We start from the raw sequence: 20,854 nt of genomic DNA on the forward strand, positions 1-20,854 counted from the left end.
AGTCCTCCTTTTCTTTTTGCGAATACAGACTAACACGGCTGCTACTCTGAAACCTGTCTTCTCTTTGGTTCTCTTCTCAAACTAGTTGTTTCACTAGAGGGCGCTCCGGTCCTAACTATGGAAGAGAATTTTTTTAGCTGGCTTTCGAGAAGTCTAAACAAATCGGAAAAGTTTCCTTTGCAACGTATTTGAACAAACCCTTCATCGGTTGTTTAGTGCACTGGTGTATACTTTTAACTTCAGTGGCACAGATAAAATAATAGACCTTTTTACTGTCTGTTGAGTATTGATGCTATGTAACTGGAAACGTCCTTTGGCCCATGAGTGGGAAGCAACAGTGCAAAGGCAAAAGGTTTTTACAATGTTATATATAGTTCATCCGCTTCAAGTAAGGGGATAAAATGTTATCAAGTGCTGTTTGGGGCATACACAGTCGGAGACCTAAAATATCTTAAAAGACAGAGTGATTAAAGTCGGCTTTGGTGTCTAAAGAGATTTGCAGCTGTATTCAGAGTTATCAGGTCTGGGAATTGATTGGCATCAATTTGCTGGCTAAATTACATTGGGGAAGAAGAACTGTCTGCTAGTGCAGGTCCCTTTGTCCCAGCAGGGCACATGGGCTAGGCAGTGGGTGAGAGTCGGCTTTTGCTAACTGGCTGAGAGGTTTCCAGGACCGGTTGAGCGTCTAACTACCTGCACAAGCCGGGACTCCTGTAGCTCAGGGATCGCTCTGCATTGGCTTGGGGCCGCAGGTGGGGGCGCTGAGGCGGGATCTTGTGCGTTGCTGCAGGAAGCTGGACGGCGGCAGCCCCGTGAGTTGGGGCGGAGGAGCTGGAAGGTGAGGGTACCCGATGCACGGATGGGGTGGCTCCCTCCCGGGGTAGTGGCTTGGGGCGCTGGATTCCGGGTTCCCGACATAGGGGTGCTGGGGCCGGGGAGCTAGAAGCCGGACTCCCGCTGCAGAGCAGTTGGAAGCGGGGCTTGTAGGCCGGTGGCACCGAGGAGGGGGTGGTGGCAGCCGCGCTCCCGGGGCAGGGGCAGGGGCAGGGGCGGGGAGCCCCGTCGCACTGGCCCTAGCGCTGCAGGTGGAGGCGCGCGCGCTCTCCCGGCTCGCGCCGGCGGGGTGCGGGGGGGGGGGGGGGCTCAGCTGTCACAGGGCGGGGGCGGCCCGTTTCCAGCAGCCGGCGGTGGGCTGGGGCCTGGCGCGAGGGAGGGGCAGGCGCTTTTAATTCGGGATGCTGTAGCCCGGGGGCACTGACAGGAGACGCGTCCCCCGGCCCGGGCGGTGGGAAGCAGCGTCCCGCCGAGCCCGGCACACGCTGCCCGAGGAGCCGGGGCGCTCGGCCCTGCGCAAGGTGGGTGAGGGTCGCGCTGCTGAGCCAGGGAAGCTCCCTGGACCAGAGCGGCCGCGGTTACGCGGGGCTGTTGCCTGCCCCGGGAGGGAGGCGCCCCTGGGTGGCGCGGGGCTCCCGCTGCAGCCGCCCGGGGGCTACTGAAATCGGGGTGGGGGGGGGCGCGGACAGGGGCCGGCGGCTCCCACTCGGGGACGGTGCATGGCTCCCTGGCCAGGAGAGAGCGCTTCAGCGAGAGGCGAGGCAATGTGGCTGGCATGATGCAAGGAGGGGAGGACGCGGGGGGCAGCCCCGCTCAACGCCGGGGGTAGCGCTAGCTTCAGGGGAGGGCAAGAGGGTGCTGAGAACGGGGCTGTGTCCAGGGACACCCCCCCCACCCCCACCCCAAGGCGCTTTGACCCAGCCCTCAGCTGGCCCGGGGCTCGAACGTTTGCGGATTCCATTAGCGGCCCCCCCCCCCCCCCCGTAACTCATTCTCCAGATTGGACAGAGCGATCCACCAAAATAGGCAGGTCATGTTCATTGTAAACAGAGGCGCCCTGCGCTTCGCTTGTTGTGTGCATCGCAGGGCTTCATTTGCTACACCGGCAGATCACTTTAAACAAACAAACAAACAAAACCTCATGGGAATCTATATACACCGAAGCCTGTCCAATAGACCGCTTGGCTCAGTTGTGTCAGTCGCAGATCGGAGCAATGATGTGGGGGGAGGGAATCTTCCTTCTTGAAATGTTGTGGTTGATTACAACTTTTGAATGACAAAAGCATACGGCAGCCCTGCCGAATTGTAAGGAGGTAAACAGCCCGATTTCCGTAAGGAATCTCAATTAGAGTTAGTTGACAGGTGCAAGAACTGGGCTGTTTGGATAGGTAGTTTTCCTTCGGGACATCTGGCCTATTTAAAAAAGGAGAAGGGTCGGGGGGGGGGGGCGGGGCGGAGGGGAGAGGGGGTTTTGTTTTAAGATTAGATTGCATTTAGACCACTTTAGGGCTTTGCACAATGTCCCTGGAAGGAGGAGGGTGGCGGTGGGGAAGCGTGCGATCACCTTTTTTAAGTGATCACTTTGGTAATGACTGTATAGCCCACTCCAGCTTTAAGTACGAGTCGAAAAGATTTATTTACATTAAAGGTCAGTAACAATTAGTGGGCTTATTACATGATTCCTTTGGAGGGTTTAAATGGAAGTTTGCAGTAAAAACGGCAGACAGATGGATGTAGCCTTCTAATTCAGGGTGATCGCTGCTAAATTGATGGGCTTATTTTTCCTTTCTTGATCACTTGCCTATGAGCTGCGTGGAGCTAGCACGTTTGGAAGCGGTGTAAATGAATGGCGAAGTCCCTGGGCTGGGCCCTCCGCTCTGAGTGGGCGAGGATGCTGAAGAAAGAGCTCATGAGAAATCCTCTTCTCTGAGGACTGGGATGGGAGGGGTTGCTGATTTGATAAATTAACTCACACGTAGGAGAGAATCTAACTCGCCCCGTGTTCCCAGCTTCCCCAAACATATTTGTTTCCCGTTCTGGTCCCTAACTGGAACTACCTCACCCTGCAGGCTGTGCTTATGGCGTAAGCTGCGAGTCTGCTTTGCTGGCCAGCACAAACCTTGGGTGTTTGGGTTGCATTCCTTCCAAAGCCCAGTTCCCTGTCCTTGCCCAGTTTGTTTTAGTCACTGAGACTCTGGCAGGAGGCACTTGACTTTGTTTAATTATAACTGAAACCACCTCTCTCAGCAGAGCCCGGGAAGGAAGATGGCCAGCCCCAAAACCACAGGGCTCTCCTGGGAGATCACTTGGCTTGCAGTTGTCATCTGTACCCATCTACAGGTAGGTGATGATCACGTTGCCCTGTTAACAGCCAGACATTGGTCTGCTAAGCATTTTAGACACTTCCATTTATTATTTTAAATGGAAAATTGTTGAGGCAACTGTGTGCCCCAGTATCCAGTGGTGCCATGAACAAGACTTTCCTGTCATTGAAGCTAGAGTAAAAGGAATCGAGGCAGGAAATTGGTATTTTCCTTTTTGCTAGTAACATTCTACCTGTCTTTACAACTTGGGGACTCTGTTGCTAGGTGTCAAGTGGCTGGGCTGCTTCAACATGATTCAGCTGCCTCTTGCCTCCAGGAGACTTAGGAACGGAGAGTGCTCAGTTATTATGGTGAAGAGGGCCATATAAGTGTGTGGGTAACTAGAGCCAAAACCCTTTGAAGCCAGTGGAAGTCTTTCTACTAACTTCAGAATGGGCTTTGGATCAGGTCCTTCCTGCATTCAGGATCCATGGAGGAAAGCCTTGGCTGTCAACTGATCTATTGCCTGACACACAAGTCTAATAAGTTCCAAGAAATGAGTAGTTTTAAAAATTGAGTGCTTCCATACAGCATAATGTCATCACAGTATGTCATTCTCTACACTAATATTTCCCATAGTGCAGTAAATGTGAAGTGCTCTTTGAAGTTTTAAATTCCCACAAATCAAGAAATCTTTAGAAGAAGAAAGCAAAGTGAGTTTGACAACATTGCTGAAACAATATTTTACCAGTCTCCAAAAATCATACTGTGGTGAAACTTTTAAAATAAATATCTGATAAAACAATAGTTTTGAATTAAGCAACCATAGATAATGTTGTTGCTATTCATATTATTATTATTTATTATTTGTATTGTGGTAGTACTGAGGTCCCACAGTCACTGACCACAGCCCCATTGTGCTGTTTACAAACACAGGTCGTGAGGAGTTTACAATCTAATTCAACAGGAATATGGGGCAGACAGCCTAGCTAATTATAAGATTAATAAGGCCTAGTCTACACACCGAATTTAGCTAAGCTGGCTCTAGCTATGTTGCTCAGGGGTGTGAAAAAGTCACTTCCTGGGAGACGTAGTTAAGTCAACCTAAGCCTCAGTATAGACACCGCTAGGTTGATAGAGGAATTCCTCTATCAGCCAAGCTATTGCCTCTCAAGGGGGTGGATTAACTACAGTGATGGAAAAACCCTTCTGTTGCTGAAGCAAATATCTACATTATGATGCTACAGTGGCATAGTTGCAACACTGTAGCTGTGTGGTTGTAGTGCCTGTAGCGTAGTGAAGCCCAGAGCTTGATAAATTTATGAATGGGATAATAAAATGAGGTTCTTCTTCAAGGAGTGTCCCTGTGGGTGCTCTACTTTAGACTATCCACTTCAAGTGCACATGGGCCGCTGTGCCTTTGATCAGAAATTTTTGATAGCAGTGCCTGTTTGACCTGCACATGCACACTACACATCCTTGTGCCTTGTGGTAATAAGGATATATAGGACTATGTGGGCAAACTGCCCTCAGTTCCTCATCAACTGCCTTCTGCCTGAGATGAAGCATAAAGCCTGTTGCCTGTTGTTTTCACAACTAAGTTTTTGTATTGTTAGTGTTAGTTGGGACTGTTTCCTCTTTTTTTGTTTTTTACCCCCTTAAAGGGGTTGTTCTGGGGTATGTAGGATCCTTGGGTTTAAGAGGTGTCTTTCCTCTAAGGGATGCTATCCTGGTCAATGACAGGCATCCTTGGTACCTCACCTGTTTGGGAGTAACTGATATCCCTAGCAAGTGTAAAATCTGAAAGTCCTTTAAAAGTAGATCTTGAAAAAATAGGGACATCAAGTTTAAATTATTATTTTTAATGGAGCAAGCCTAAAGTCTGGCTTCTGATCCACGTGCTGAAAAATCCCCTGAATGCAAGCCTCTGAGTACTGCTAGTGCCCATCTACCTCAAGATCCTGGTCACTGAGAGTCTCAAGGGACATATGTGTTGCTGCACCATCCATGGTTGAGTCTTGGTCACCAAAAGCATCAGGACAGACAGCTTCTGCATCGATGTCCATGGTAAAGAGCGATCTAAGTTTCTATATATTAATCTTGTGATCATGGACAAAACCTAAATCTTACATTTTTTTCTTCTTCACTGTAGATTTGAAGCCAGTATTGACACAGGTCCCTCATCCCCCACAAATGATTTTGGCATTGTTTCACTTGTCTTTGTCTCTCTCTCTTTTTTTAAAGAACACATTGACGTAATCAATAGTCCACTGTGAGTAGCTTCATGAACATTTTAAGCTTGGTCAAATTTTGGTCTTGATTGTCCTTTTTAATATTCTAATCTATTTGCCATGATTTTGGGCAGTATAAGGCATGGATGCTAAACCCAACCTTGCAGGAAGGTCTTTATGCTCCTAAGTTTTAGCTGTTTTTTCACACTTCCAGTGACATTAAAGCTATTTTACATTATTTAACATATTATTTCTGGTTTCTAGTAACCATTAATTATTCAATTGGTTGCTTAGGGCCATACTCTGTAGGCCACACACAGCCATTCTACCCCATATTGTACCAGAACTTACAGTTATGTTGTTTTTGGCTATTGAAATGCTTATGTGTGGAGCTCATCAATTTGAAACAGTTGGATGCTGGGCAAGGTCAGAAGTCTGTGCCATGCCACTTATGTGAAATTGATTAATTTTATCCTGCTTGAAGGAGGTACTGAATCAAATAATGACCAGGTTAAAAGAATCTGCTGGAAATGTGGCATGAATGTAATGCAAAGAAAACTGCAGCATAAATTGTCAAAAGAGGGTACTATTATTGAGAAGAAATATAGTGAACTTGGGTTACATCAGCTCATTCTGATTCTTGGATGCCATAGTGATGAGCACCGCATAAATGTCTAGATAGATTCTGACTCTGGAATTACATTCCATCGGTTTTCAGTTTCTGTCTCAAGTTGTGGCAAGGCTAGTTTGTCATGTGCAGATTAATCATTATAATGGCAGACGATATTACTGGCAATCTCTCCACCTACATAGGCTAATCCAGTAAATATTTTACCAATGAATGCTTAAGTGTGGGCTTCCTCTTGAAGAAATCTGTGTTGTTATCAAGGATTGCAGCAGAGAGTTGACTCTTTAGGACCATAGAATTGATCAACTGATCATTCATAGGCTAGACCTTAGATTTTTTGGTTTTTTTGTATATATAGGTGTGACTTCTTAAGTCATGGGTGACTCTAATGAAGTTGGTGGAACTACACCAGTATGAAACTGGTGTAAATCAGAGCAGAAACAGGTCTGTACAGTTTTCTTTGCCATTTTAAGTGAAAAGGATAGCAGAAGTGTCATTAAAGCATTAATTATTTTCAAAGATCCAGGATGATGAATCTGTATCTACAGAGACTTCTGTACTCCCACTGTCCCAGAATCAGTACTTGAATTTGTGGCCATTCACTAAATATTTCTGCGAGCTCACACTTGCCCTTGACTTGGATTTAAACACTCACATGTATATGTTTCTGAGTATGCAAACAGTGTTCTAGCACAAAAATGAGCTGCTCCCTTGTGTTGCTAGATGGCAATGGTACAAAGGATGTGTTGTAGATATGATGGATGCTGAAAAGACAAATAGTTTGAAAATTAATATACATAATAGAAGTGCTTAAATGCAGTTTGGTTGTTTTTACATTTATTTCTTAAGGAGACCTGATTCTGCATGGTGATAATGGAGACAGCCTCTCCCTCTCATCATGGGATTGGTCTCCTGATTAACATCATGGGATACCATTTAGTTAAAGGTAGTTTTGTTAGGTACACAGTTACACTTTTCATGAAATATGTTAATTTATTTGCTTAATAATGGACTATCTGTGGTTATTAGTGATCACTAGCAAATTTAAATAGACAAAATATTTATTTCCATCAATAATTTTCACACCCAGATTTCATACTGTGCACTCAGTTACTCTTTGCTGTGTGGTTTTCAAAGCACAGATACAATGACAGTTTAAGATACTACTGTTTGAGAGTTGTACTAGATAAGCCCTCTCTGGATCTGTTAATTTTATCTTCTGAGAAATGGAATTGCTAATATCTGAGGATAGAATAACAACAAATGCACCTTGTCTGGACATTAAAAGGGTATTAAACCAGGCTTTCTTTGGAAATGTGAGTTTCATAGTCCACATATAATTGGAACTAGTGTTGGTTGCTGCCTTAATTTATGTTTCTGCAATCCCTACATGTATTCTGTTCCTTTTTCTAATCTGTAATATTCTGGATTCAAAAGATATACATGCTGAAAACATTATCTGCTCAAATTGATTCTGCCAAAAACTACCAACATAGTAAATGTCTTTAAAGTTAGGTTGATGTTGCAAGTCCAAAAATCTGATGTCCATTATATGACATAGTGAACTTGGAGACCATATTCGTGGAAAACTTTTGGAATACTGTTTTACAGTAACTGAGTGTATTGTATACTAATGTTCAGAAAGTAGATTATGATCCACATACCATACGAGAGTCAGGATGCTTAACCCACTCAATAATCTTCATGAAAAAATGTCATGATGAGATTTGCAAATCCTGAGCCAAAGCTACAACAGTTAAACTGTTTCGGTGCAGGTTTAGGACACTGTGGGTAAAATCCTGGCCCCACTGAAGTCTATAAGAGTGATGCCATTGACCACAGTGCGTACAGGATTTCATTCTGTATGTTTTGAAGATAGAACCCTGCTCTTCCCCTTCCCTCAGACAAGCAGCACTTAAGAGACTGCAGAATGTACTTTACCTTGAAGTATCTGTTATCACTGACAGACTAGTTATTCAGTGACAGCTTTACCAAGAAGCTTATGTAAATTCCTGTAGTGAATTTATGACTAATAGTGGTTGCTCAACTAATATTCATAGGATTTGAACTGCTTCTGCCCCAATTTACAATTCAAAAGAATTGGATTGCCAGAATATTTCTCTATGAATTTGAGTCTGTGAGTCAAGTCACAAACTGTGAGGATGAATGCTCATTTTTTTCAAGTTTACTCTGATCAAAAATAGACTAAAATCAACACTGGAAGGTGACCAAGGGACTGGTTTGTCACCAGTATCAATGAAGTGATTTGCTTTAATATTTTACGAAGAGTTATCAATGGTGTGCTGTCAAACTGGGAGGGCATATCTAATGGAGTCCCACAGGGATCAGTTCTGGGACTGGTATTAGTCAATATTTTCATTAATGACTTGGATAATAGAGTGGAGTGCAATGCTTATAAAATTTGCAGATGATGCCAAATTGGAAGGAGTTGCAAGCACTTTGGAGGATTGGATTAGAATTCAAAATGACCTTGATAAATTGGAGAATTGGTTTGAGATCAACCAGATGCAATTCAATAAAGATATGTGCAAAGTATTTTAATTAGGAAGGAAAAATCAAATGCACAACTACAAAATGGGGAATAACTGGCTATTTGGTAGTACTGCTGAAGGGGATCTGGGAGTTACAATGGACTACAAATTGAATATGAGCCAACAATGTGATACAATTGTGAAAAAGGCTAGTACAATTCTGGGGTGAATTAACAGGAGTGTTGTATGTAAGAAATGGGAGGTAATTGTCCCATTCTACTTGGCACTGGTGAGGCTGGAATACTGGATCCAATTCTGGGTTCCACTCTCTAGGAAATATGTGGACAAATTGGAGAGAGTCCAGAAAAGAGCAACAACAATGATAAAATGTTTAGAAAACCTGACCCGTAAGGAAAGTTTTAAAAATTTGGGTATGTTTAGTCTTCAGAAAAGGAGACTGAGGGGGGCCTGATAACAGTCTTAGAACATAAGAATGGCCATACTGGGTCAGACCAAAGGTCCATTCAGCCCAGTATCCTATCTACCAACAGTGGCCAATGCCAGGTGCCCCAGAGGGAGTGAACCTAACAGGTAATGATCAAGTGATCTCTCTCCTGCCATCCATTTCCACCCTCTGACAAACAGAGGCTACGGACACCATTCCTTACCCATCCTGGCTAATAGCCATTAATGGACTTAACCTCCATGAATTTATCCAGTTCTCTTTTAAACCCTGTTATAATCCTAGCCTTCACAACTTCCTCAGAAAAGGAGTTCCACAGGATGACTGTGCGCTGAGTGAAGAAGAACTTCCTTTTATTTGTTTTAAACCTGCTGCTCATTAATTTCATTTGGTGGCCCCTTTTCCTTATTCACTTTCTCCACACCACTCATAATTTTATATACCTCTGTCATATCCCCCTTAGTCTCCTCTTTTCCAAGCTGAAAAGTCCTAGCCTCTTTAATTTTTCCTCATATGGGACCCGTTCCAAACCCCGAATCATTTTAGTTGCCCTTTTCTGAACCTTTTCTAATGCCAGTATATCTTTTTTGAGAGGAGGGAATCGTATCTGTACACAGTATTCAAGATGCGGGCGTACCATGGATTTATATAAGGGCAATAAGATATTCTCCATCTTATTCTCTATCCCTTTTTTAATGATTTCTAACATCCTGTTTGCTTTTTTGACTGCTGCTGCACACTGTGTGGATGTCTTCAGAGAACTATCCACGATGATGCCAAGATTTTTCTCCTGCTTAGTAGTAGCTAAATTAATTCTCATCATATTGTATGTATAGTTGGGGTTATTTTTCCCAATGTGCATTACTTTACATTTATCCACATTAAATTTCATTTGCCATTTTGTTGCCCAATCACTTAGTTTTGTGAGATCTTTCTGAAGTTCTTCACAGTCTGCTTTGGTCTTACCTATCCTGAGCAGTTTAGTGTCATCTGCAAACTTTGCCACCTCACTGTTTACCCCTTTGTCCAGATCATTTATGAATAAGTTGAATAGGATTGGTCCCAGGACTGACCCTTGGGGAACACCACTAGTTACCCCTCTCCATTCTGAAAATTTACCATTTATTCCTCCCTTTGTTCCCTGTCTTTTAACCAGTTCTCAATCCATGAAAGGCTCTTCCCTCTTATCCCATGACAACTTAATTTATGCAAGAGCCTTTTGTGAGGGACCTTGTCAAAGGCTTTCTGGAAATCTAAGTACACTATGCCCACTGGATCCCCCTTGTCCACATGTTTGTTGAGCCCCTCAGAGAACTCTTCAAATGTGTTAAGGGTTATTATAAAGGAGAAGGTGATCAATTGTTCACCATGTTCACTGAAGGTAGGACAAGAAGTAATGGGTTTAATCTGCAGCAAGGGAGATTTACGTCAGTTATTAGGAAAAACTTTCTAACTATAAAGGCAGTTAAACTCTGGAATCAGCTTCTAAGGGAGGTTGTGGAGTCCGCATCATTGGAGGTTTTCAGAAGCAGGTTGATCTAGATGATGGTTGGGAATGGGGGAGATTTACTTGATCCTGCCCCAGTGCAGAGGGCTGGACTTGATGACTGACTTCTCAAGGTCCCTTCCAGCCCTTTGTTTCTATGATTTTATTTATCCATTTTCCATTTTTTTGAGTGAATATTTCTATTGTAGTGATTGTGCATGGTGTCACATACATAGATGTCGTGTAATGGCACAGTCCAAGCAAGTAAAGCTTACTCATACTGTCTAACAAATGTGTCTTAAAACTGTCTTAGAGAGACCACCCTAATGGGCAAAAGGTGATTCAGTCTCCATCACCGTTCTGACCTTGAGTTTCCTGAGATTTCCAAAAATGGTGCCAGTTAGTACTAATTTTGTTGCTAGTTTTATGATGTGGTCACACAAAGTATTGCACTGAGATCACCCAGCTAGTTACGCACTGACCTCCTGCCAACCAGTATAGTAGCTGGGCTACCAAGATATCAAAAACTTGCCTAGGAGTCTCTGTGTAGGAATAATCTTTTGTAAATGAATAACATAACTTTGACAAGATAAATTAGGTAAACAAACCTAAGAATAACTCTGGTTTGATATTCCCCCACCCCCTGCTTTAGTAGATATGTGAAGGTTTAATCACAGATAATTACTCATTCAGCCTATATTATGTGCAAATGGATATTTCATGCTACTTACCAAATCAGTCCAGTACTGAGGCTGCAGTTTTGCCTAGCACACCAAATTCCATTCCTGCCCTTGTCCCACAGAAAACCTGAGGGCATGATTCTGCTCCTATTAAAGCAGTATTGCCAACCTCAACTGATCAAAAATCATGAGTTAGGCCCCCCCAAAATCATGAGATTAGCTTAAATGTCATAATTAAAAAAATATTTGTTTTATTTTAATTTTTAAAATTTACCTTCTGGTTTCTGAGCCACTTTCAAGTCTTCCTCTGCAACTGTGTGGCCTAGAATCTTCTTTCTTTCTTTCTTTCTTTCTTTCTTTCTTTCTTTCTTTCTTTCTTTCTTTCTTTCTTTCTTTCTTTCTTAAAATAATGAAAACTGAAATTCTTATGTAGTCACTTGACTGTAGATGCTGGGGCTTTAAAAAACACCAGCTATCATGAAGGTTGCAATAAAATCACAAGAGTTTGCAACATTTTACAGTTAATTGCAAAACTCCTATTAACTTCCTTGGGAGCAGGTATTTAATTGGACTCTCTGTTTGTGTTTGTTTCATAAGAATTCTGTAAAAAATCTCTGGAGATGGAATAGTGTTGCATTAATGCTATGCAAATTTTGGACATTACAACAGCTCAAATGTGCCATTAAATCAATGGCTGCCAAAATTTTGTATAGCTGATAAATTGTGCATGGCCTCGTACATTATTTTCAGTCCAATACAGTCTTAATGGAACAGTTGCAGGGTAATTCTTAAGATGCAAAATCCTCCTGAAATAGTTTGTGTACAGTGAAAGAGTTAGTTTGTTTTTGGAATTCAGTTCATTAGTGTTCTTGGTGAGCTCAGCATTCCAGACTAGACATTGGGTATAGCCATGGCAACTCCAGAAACCACTGAGTGAGTGTAGCCTGGTTCTGAAGGCAGGCCTTAGAAAGGAAAAGCAGAGAGCTGGTGGAACTGGAGTTGGCATTCAAAGGAGTGAGGCTGGAGTGGGTCTTAGGTCAACTTCTGCATGCAGCTCGACATTAGAGGGGTCTTATTTTGAAGGCAGATCTGTTCAATAATCTTAATTACTTAAGCCTGTTCTACACCTTAAACTTAGGCTATGTTTACACTACAGACCTTACAGCGGCACAGCTGCGCTGCTGTATTGTCTCCTGTGTAGCCGATGCATGCCAGCGGGAGAGAGCTCTCCCACCGGCATAACCAAACCACCTCCAACGAGTGGCGGTAGCTATGTTGGCAGAAGAGTGTCTCCTGCTGACATAGTGCTGTCCACACTGGCGCTTTTGTCGGGGAAACTTATGTTGGTCGGAGTGTGTTTTTTCACATCCCTGACTGACAAAAGTTTGAATGACAAAAGTGCTAGTATACACTAAGCCTTAGGTTGACCGAGCTATGTTGCTCAGGGGTGTGAAAAATTCACTGCCTGACAGACGTTGCTAAACTGACCTAAGCCCTTGTATAGACACCGCTAAGTCTACGGAAGAATTCTTCCATCAACCTTGCTACTGCCTCTTGGAAAGTTGGATTTACTGCAGTAATAGAAGATCCCCTTCCATCTCTGTAGTAAGTGACTCACTATACCAGTGCAGCTGCAGCATGGCTGTTGTGTGCCACTGTACCGTTTCTAGTGTAGACATACTTTTACTGGGTACATGGATCCCGAAAGAGGTTTTAAATCTTTGTCAGTTTAGGGATAAGAGTATTGTTTACGTTTCTCTTTTTGCAATATTTCCTTTGTACATATATTAGGACTGGATATCAAAAGCTTATAAAATTGAAAATACACAGACACAAATAAAGCCTGTATTTGTTTTTAATGTGGTCTCACTCCTTAGCTGTGCAGTAATGCACTGGAATCCTGTGAATCTTGTGTGTGCTGTTTGGATCAACCTATCACACTTGTACAAATATCCATATACAAATGAAAATCTCCTTTGTGCAGAGGATCCACAAAAGTAATGTGCACTACTTAAGATTTACCCATCCTTCTTCACAGGGCTGCAGGTGAATTATCCAGTTTAGGATCTAGAACAGGGGTGGGCAAACTTTTTGGCCCGAGGGCTACATCTGAGTTAGGAAATTGGATGCAGGGCCATGAATGTAGGGCTGGGGCAGGGGTGTGGGAGCAGGTGCTGTGTGTAGGAAGGGGCTTAAAACAAGGGGTTAGGGTGCAGGGTACAGGAGGGGAGCTCAGGGCAGGAGGTTAGGGTGCAGGAAGGGTGTGGGGTGCGGCAGGGGCTCAGGGCAGGTGTTGGGGTGCAGGAGAGGATGCGGAGTGTGGGAAGGGACTCAGGGCAGGGGTGCAGGAGGGGAGCTGGGTGTGGCAGGGGGCTCAGGGAAGGGGGTTGGCAGTTCAGGAAAGGGGTTTGGGGTGCAGGAGGGGGTGCGGAGTGCAGGAGGGGGCTCGGGGCAGGGCGTTTGGGTACATGAGGGTTGCGGTAGGGGGCTCAAGATGGGGTTAGGGGGCTCAGGGCAGGGGGTTGGAGTGCAGGATGCAGGAGGGGTTCGGTGTGCAGGCTCTAGCCCAGCGCCGCTTACTTCGAGTGGCTCTGGGGTGGCCGTGGTGCACAGCAGGCTAAGGCAGGTTCCCTGCTTGCCCTGGCCTGGCCCCGTGCTGCTCCCAGAAGTGGCCAGCATGTCCAGCAGTGGCTCCGGTGGAGTGGGGAGGGGTGGGGTGAATTTCAGGGCCACATTTTCAAAACGTCCTCAGTCTATTTTTATATGCAATTTTGCATGCTCGCTTTTTGACCACTGTCACCAGCACACAGGTGATTAAAATTATGCACTTAACCTGCTTAGGCACTTCTGTAAATTTTACTTTGTGTCTAATTCCTAGGAATTCATTAGGAGTAAGGCACTTAATCTGCTTAAGTGCCTACTGGGATTTTCAAAAACATATATCTGCATCTCTAGGCACCTCAATACATTTGAAAATCTGGCTTTAAGAGCCTAAATCACTTTTGAATTGAGACTTCAGCTCCTAAGTCATTTAGGCACTTTTGATAATTTTACTCTTAAATCTGAAAAATAGGTTTGTGACATGTGCAGATATCAGCCAGTGCTTGAAAATTGCATGTGCAAACGTTACATGTGCACAAAAGGAAAATGTGGGCTGAAATATCACTTCCAGACATCATGTTATATAAATTATTGTTTTGGAATGGTGTTATTTCTGTTTCTAATTTATATTTATTAGATTTAACATCATTATAGAAAGAAAATGAAAACAGTACTCCCAGTCTGCTTTGAGTAATGTGGTTTCCAGGAATTGTCAGTTTGTCATACTTCTGGATCCACTAGAAAAACGGTGAACACAAGTCAACTTGATTGAAATGTAAAACAATGTTAAAAATGCACTTAAGGGTGTAATTACTAGATTGCTGCTGTATGCTAACTGTTGTCATTACTGTCACGGTGGGAGATCTCCATTGTTTATCAATGCTATTTTATAGAACTAAGTAAGTGGAGCATTTATTTATTTGGGGAAACAATGTCTTGTTTCTCTCTTTGTACAATGTTCTTTCTGTCATCAGTTGTTTTGTCAAAAACCACGATTGCTGTCAAAAACCTATATTGCTTAAGATTTATGGGATACATTCTCCTGTCGGTACATGCAAGCTGCTTGGAGTATGTACTGTGTATGTCAGGTGACCTACAATGGTTGGCTGTCTGGGCCATGGCAAACTGCAGGAGAGTTTTAAATACATGGTCTGTACATTTATTACTTAATGCAAAATAGAATTGGGCTGATACTGACATACCTGCACTTCCATGTAATGGAGGAGTAAGGCAGGGTATCCCTCTGTTCAATTATAAATGTTTCCTGACCTGCACCTTGCAGGAGAAGCCCTTGCAAGTTTGCAGAAATTGGCTTCACTCCGAGCCTTCTGATTCAGCGAGAAATTAGCTAGCTCCTAAAATAACTTGTTTTTTTCTTTTGGTTATAGTTATTTTACTTGTGTATTTGTTTGTGGATACTGCAGGCCATATATTGGCATGCAGAGGAGATGTGAAAAACTGATGCAAATAATGGCCTGTTTTAAAACATGATTTGGCTTCCTTGGGGAGAGTCCCTTTTTCTAAAAGGTCTTGAAGTACTCATTCATTTGGAGACTCGGAAAACACCCCAATTAATCTTAAACTGTTCCCTGGTTGACTGACATGGCTGCTGCTGAGATCAGCCAGTTGTGTAGTATTGTCTTTAGTATAGACTGCTTATAGGGCAGTTTTCAGAGTAGCAGCCGTGTTAGTCTGTATTCGCAAAAAGAAAAGGAGTACTTGTGGCACCTTAGAGACTAACAAATTTATTTGAGCATAAGCTTTTGTGAGGTACAGCTCACTTCATCGGATGCAGTGATGTTCTAGTTGAAGCACTTAGGGTACACTCAGCATATTGCTGCTTTTTCAGCTGACCCCATCAACACTTGTTCAAAAGGCAAGGGAGAGAGTCTGCCTACTACCAGAGATATGTTCTGTATGTGTTTTATAGATTCTGGACACTTCCTATAGTAGTATTACCATGTAATTTCTGTTCTGTAGAACTATGGAGTCAAATAATACCAGAAGCTGATGCACCATTTGGGTGGTGGTCTATGATTGTACTTTACTCAAAAGTGGTCTGATTCTGTAACCCTTGTTCACAAGAGTTGTTTCAGTGAAGCCAATGAGATTCCATATGTGGTTAATGGCTGCACTTTCTGTCTAGCATGTACAGTCTGTGAAACTTTCACTCTCAGATCACTGTTTAAAAGTTTACATTTTTGTTTTTTTAAATTGGTCTCCGGACTTTCATTGCCAGTTGGTACCAGATTTTTTGATTAATAAGCAACTCTTTATTTGTTTCATATTCTTTTCTCTTTGTGTTCTATTCAAAAACTCTATAGACCGTTCTTTTAGGTTTGCAGAGAGACTGGCTATGCTGACTGATTGCTGTGGTGTTTTGTTTGTTAGTCCCATGCTAATATTTTCTTGCTACTGAGGGAGCACAGCAAAGTAATGGCTACTGATATTTTACTAAATAAGTCTTTGCATAATGTGCACTTTCACCATGTGATCAGTCCAGTGAGTAAGATGCACATATTCCAGACTTCTTCCCTGCATGACTGCATGTTCTGCTTAACCTCAGTGTGATATCGGGCACTCAAACTTTACATTTTCCTTTCCAACCCCTTTGAATTAGATTTTAGAATACAATAGGTTGGTTTAATACTATAACAAAAGCTCCAGAATGCATCTTAATGTATGGTTTTGTACTGTGTAGCTGTTTGTCTTATGCTAAGAGGAAGCTATAAATGTATTTTTAATGCCAAGAGTTAGACTTAAAATGCATTACTCACCCTGTGGGAATAGCATGAAAATTAGTAAGCAATTAGATTAGTAGGAAAACACATTTTACTTAGTTTTGTGAGTCTCCTGGGCCTTTCGAATATCCTGTTAATATTACCTTTTTAAATCACAACCTTTTAAATCTTTACATAGTTTTAAATAACAGTTGTTCTTTAAAAGTGAAAATTATCCATATTTTTATTTAATGGGTCTAAGTTGTCTCATGGAAACATGATTAATATGCAATAGGAAATATAATTGGTTGTATCCTGAACCAGTGTAGGCTAAATGTAATACTTTTTTAAAGTCACACAGTTTCTCTAGGGATAACAGAAATGTATTCAGAAAAACTAACCTTTCAGCGGTGACACACCTCTTTGCAGAGGGTCAGCACAGGACTTGTATATCACTATGGCCTCAACTAAGCCCTTAAGTATAGTGGGGACATATGTAATACATGGGCTTGTTCTGATCCTCTGCACAGGAGAAAATTTCACCCTCAATGGCCACCTGTGAAATGTTATAACAAAAATGCTTATTTTAGTGGCAGTCTTTAGAATTTTGTGAGCTAGGCATCATTTAGAAACCATTATTTTAAAAAAATGGTTGCAAAAAAAGTAGAAGAATTTATAATCCAACATTGCTTATTATTTCAACCTGAAATACCAATACTCCATCAGTGTAGTGTGCAAAGGAAGTCACTGCTCTCTTTGACTATAATGTAGGAATGGCAAATAAGGGCCTGATCATTCATTATCTGGACAAAATTCCCATTAATTGACTTCCGCAGTAGTTTTGCCTATGTGGGGACTACGGGCCTGGCCACATAAGCCCAGATCCTGGAATCAGATCCATGTTTACAGAGCCCCATACACTTTGGTGGGACTTTATGCAGGCATAACCTCCAGATGAGTGGGCCAGTGCCAAGACTGGGACTTAAATTTATAAAGTTCAGGATTTCTACTTCAGTAGGACTGTCCTGTGAATGCTGTGCACAGGTAAAACTCCCAGTGAAGTCAGTGGGAGCTTTGCCTGAGACATAAGTGGGAGTTTTTCCTGAGTAAGGCCTACCCATAAGAAGCAAATCTAGGCTAAATTTTATTAGTGTTAACTAGTTGGTTATGATAGCCGATCCTCTTGGATGGTGTGAATCATTTCATCTTTTCTTCATTTTATTACAAAGGTTAGATGACATTTAAAGCTGTTTCCACAGCTGTTAATTTTCTTAGAAATTGGCTCTGTTTATTCTTTTTGGGGAAGAAAAAGAGAGATCTTCAGAAAGATAATTTGCTTACTGCTTATAACCCTTGCAAAATTTGAAGCGATTCCCATTTTCTACAGCCACTTTTTATTGTGTGTCATTGAGGAGCGTTTTATCAGGTGTTCCAGACCATCTCTGTTGGCAGGGATTTCCCTGAATTACTGCAGAGGGAAACATCAGAAACGGTCCTTAGTGCATGTATGCTATTTTTCAAAGTAATTGAAGCAGAACATGAAAATTCACTTTTAAAAATCTATGTGGCTTTTTGCCATCTAAGCTGTATTTAAAAGATTCTTTTGAACCCTTTAACTGGTTGTACTCTCCACTGCACAGTGCATTTGTTCTGATGTAAATAAAGAGGAAAACATGAGCCCATCATAAATAAAGAAGATCTAATATAGAGTTGAATTCCACATATAGCATTTTGTCCATGCATATGAAAATTGACATCATTGTGCTGGAATGTTGACCGTGTTTTGCATTTTGCAAGCTGCTTTTACTGGAAAGCATGTGTTTCAAAGGGAGTTTTTGATTTTTATAAGTCTTTGTCTCCATAATAGCTCAGTATTATTTTGAATGTGGAATTCAACTATGAATAAAATTTAACTCATGAAATAAGAGATTGCTCCAGCATAAAATAATTTTTGCATAATTCATTCATAACTGGTAACATGCATGCCTTCATCAGAAAAATCAAAGATAATTATTAACTAGATTCTAGCACCCTTACTCAAGATGAGTCGTACCTTACTCTGAGTACTGCCTTTGATTTCTATGGGGCTACTCATGAAAGAGATATTTCTCAACTTGATTCAGGTGCAGGGGCATAATCTGGGCATAATAATATATATTTTAATGTAGTGTGATAATGTGCTGAAGATATTTCAGTGCAGGGGCAATAAACTATTCCCTCTTCCAACCCATAGCACTGTGTACATCCATAGACTACTACCTCTTTACTTCTCCTAGCTTGCTTCCACCCACATGGCCCCTGTGCATCCCTACTAACCTCACCATTTCCTCATGTGTTTCTCAACCCCTCATGATCCCCAAAGCTCTGGTCACTTCTTTATTTACCATGCTGAGTACTGTGACTCCCCTAGAGCTCACTCCCATTTCTCCCACAGCCTATCTTGCCTCCTTGGATCCACATGTTCTCCATGAGGAAGGCGGCTGGGGAGTCAAGCAGGCAGACTTCTAGCATTAGAAAATGGAAGTAGCCAATGAACTTCACAGTTCAATTAGGTGATACTGTCAAAACTTAATTAGACTCTCCCTAAGTAGTGGACTATAAACTGCTGGCCTGTCTCTCCAGCCCAGGAAAGATGTACATCATGCACGGAGTCTGGTTCCAGCCTGGTTCAGTCTTTCTCAAGTCTTCAGCGCTATTTCTTCCATGGAAAACTGGTAACACAAATTCCACATCTCAAACCTGTTCCTTCCCATGACTCAGGGGCTTCCTGCCACAGCTTCTCTGCTTCTAGAAGCTCTTCCTTAGTCCTTCTAAAGGCTGTCTTTTAGGGAGTCAGACTGCCACAGGCACCGACCTTTTCCTGCAGCTCTCCCACCCAACTGTGAGTACGTCTACGCTTTGAGCTGTGGGTAATTCCCATCTTGAGGAGACAGACCTGAGGTAGCTCTCATCAAGCTTGCGTGCTAAAAATAGAATGTAGTTGCAGCAGTACAAGAGACAGGAGAGGCAGGCCAGCCTGAGTATCATGGTGTCTCTGACAGGCATGCACTCCGGGCTGTGAGCCCCTCCTGCCATTTGTGCTCCCATTACTATGTTCTGATATTAATGCACTAGCTCAGTGAGAGCTGCTGTAAGTATGTGTCTTTGAACAGGGATTGTGATTCCCAGCTCAAAGTGTGACATACCCAGAGTTACTCGCTAGCTTTTAAAATCACCTGGCTCTCAGCTAGGAGGTAGCTGATAAGTCACAGGTGAATGTGGGTCCAGCTTCCCATAAGGGACTTGCAATCCTGTGAAAGGGTTTAAGAACCAGATTCTCAAAGGTATTTAGGTACCTAACTACCAGGCATTATGTACCTAAACACAGGGTTGTAAACCTGAAGGCCCAGATCCTCAAAGGTATTTAGGTGCCTAATTCTTTATATGTTTAATTTTAACATTTCAAAAGTGACTTATGTCCAATAAATCCTTGCGGATGAGGGGGAAGAGAAAGAGTGTTTCTTTGCAGTATGTGTAGTCCAAAAAAAAAAAAGTGTGGGGGGGAAGGGGTAAATTTAAAAAAGGGAGCACTTAAAAATTCATTCTCCCTTTGAAGTATTATTATGTCAAATTTGGAGACCGAGTTCATCATTAAAGTGTGAAACAAAGGGATTATAGGTTTCAGAGTAGCAGCCATGTTAGTCTGTATTCGCAAAAAGAAAAGGAGTACTTGTGGCACCTTAGAGACTAACAAATTTATTAGAGCATAAGCATATTTTTTCCACCAAATGCATCCGATGAAGTGAGCTGTAGCTCACGAAAGCTTATGCTCTAACAAATTTGTTAGTCTCTAAGGTGCCACAAGTACTCCTTTTCTTAAAGGGATTATAGTAGTCCTGTTTGTGCAAAATCTCAGTGCAACCTTAGCTATGGAGTCAGTACCAAAGCCTCTGTTATATTCTTCTCAAAGTATACAAAACAACATAGAATCAGGTACAGCATTCACCTGAACTTAGTTAGAGACACTATATCAGATGTGGGCATCTTGATGATAGATTCTTATCTGCAGTTAAGCTTCAAGACTGCCATGCAAGAACAACATGTATGTGGTTTTGTGGTCACTCTCTGGAATTATTTTAAATAGAGAAAGTGGACACACTCAGATGTCCTGGCATGTTTAAACAACTGCTGCTAAAAAATTGGGATCGAAAAAGAGTTTCATGCTCCAGGCAGCTTGAATATTTGTTCTGATTTGTGGCTTCATACTGAGGAATGACAGGTTTTGTAAGAAGATAGGCTTGCTTCCTAAACTTGAATGTTGAATTAGAATGAGCTCTTATGGTGCACTTGTATGAGTAGGGGAAAAATGTCTTCACTCCGGATAACGTTTTATAGCAATTTCATTAGATTTCAGTAAAATATATTAGGAACTGGTTA

At 42.3% G+C, this 20,854-nt stretch overlaps 1 protein-coding gene across 1 annotated transcript in view; it reads left to right on the plus strand.

Annotated features, from left to right (window-relative positions):
• Positions 1–1,188: 1,188 nt before the first annotated feature.
• ADAMTSL3 (ADAMTS like 3) overlaps positions 1,189–20,854 on the plus strand; it is a 308,922-nt gene continuing 289,256 nt past the window's right edge. Inside the window, 2 exon segments of the mRNA XM_038420609.2 lie at positions 1,189–1,355; positions 3,085–3,174. Coding sequence (XP_038276537.1) covers positions 3,100–3,174 — 75 coding nt within the window. The 5' untranslated portion in view covers positions 1,189–1,355; positions 3,085–3,099.

This window comes from Dermochelys coriacea, chromosome 10 (genome assembly GCF_009764565.3).
Source record: "Dermochelys coriacea isolate rDerCor1 chromosome 10, rDerCor1.pri.v4, whole genome shotgun sequence".
NCBI lineage: Eukaryota > Metazoa > Chordata > Testudines > Dermochelyidae > Dermochelys > Dermochelys coriacea.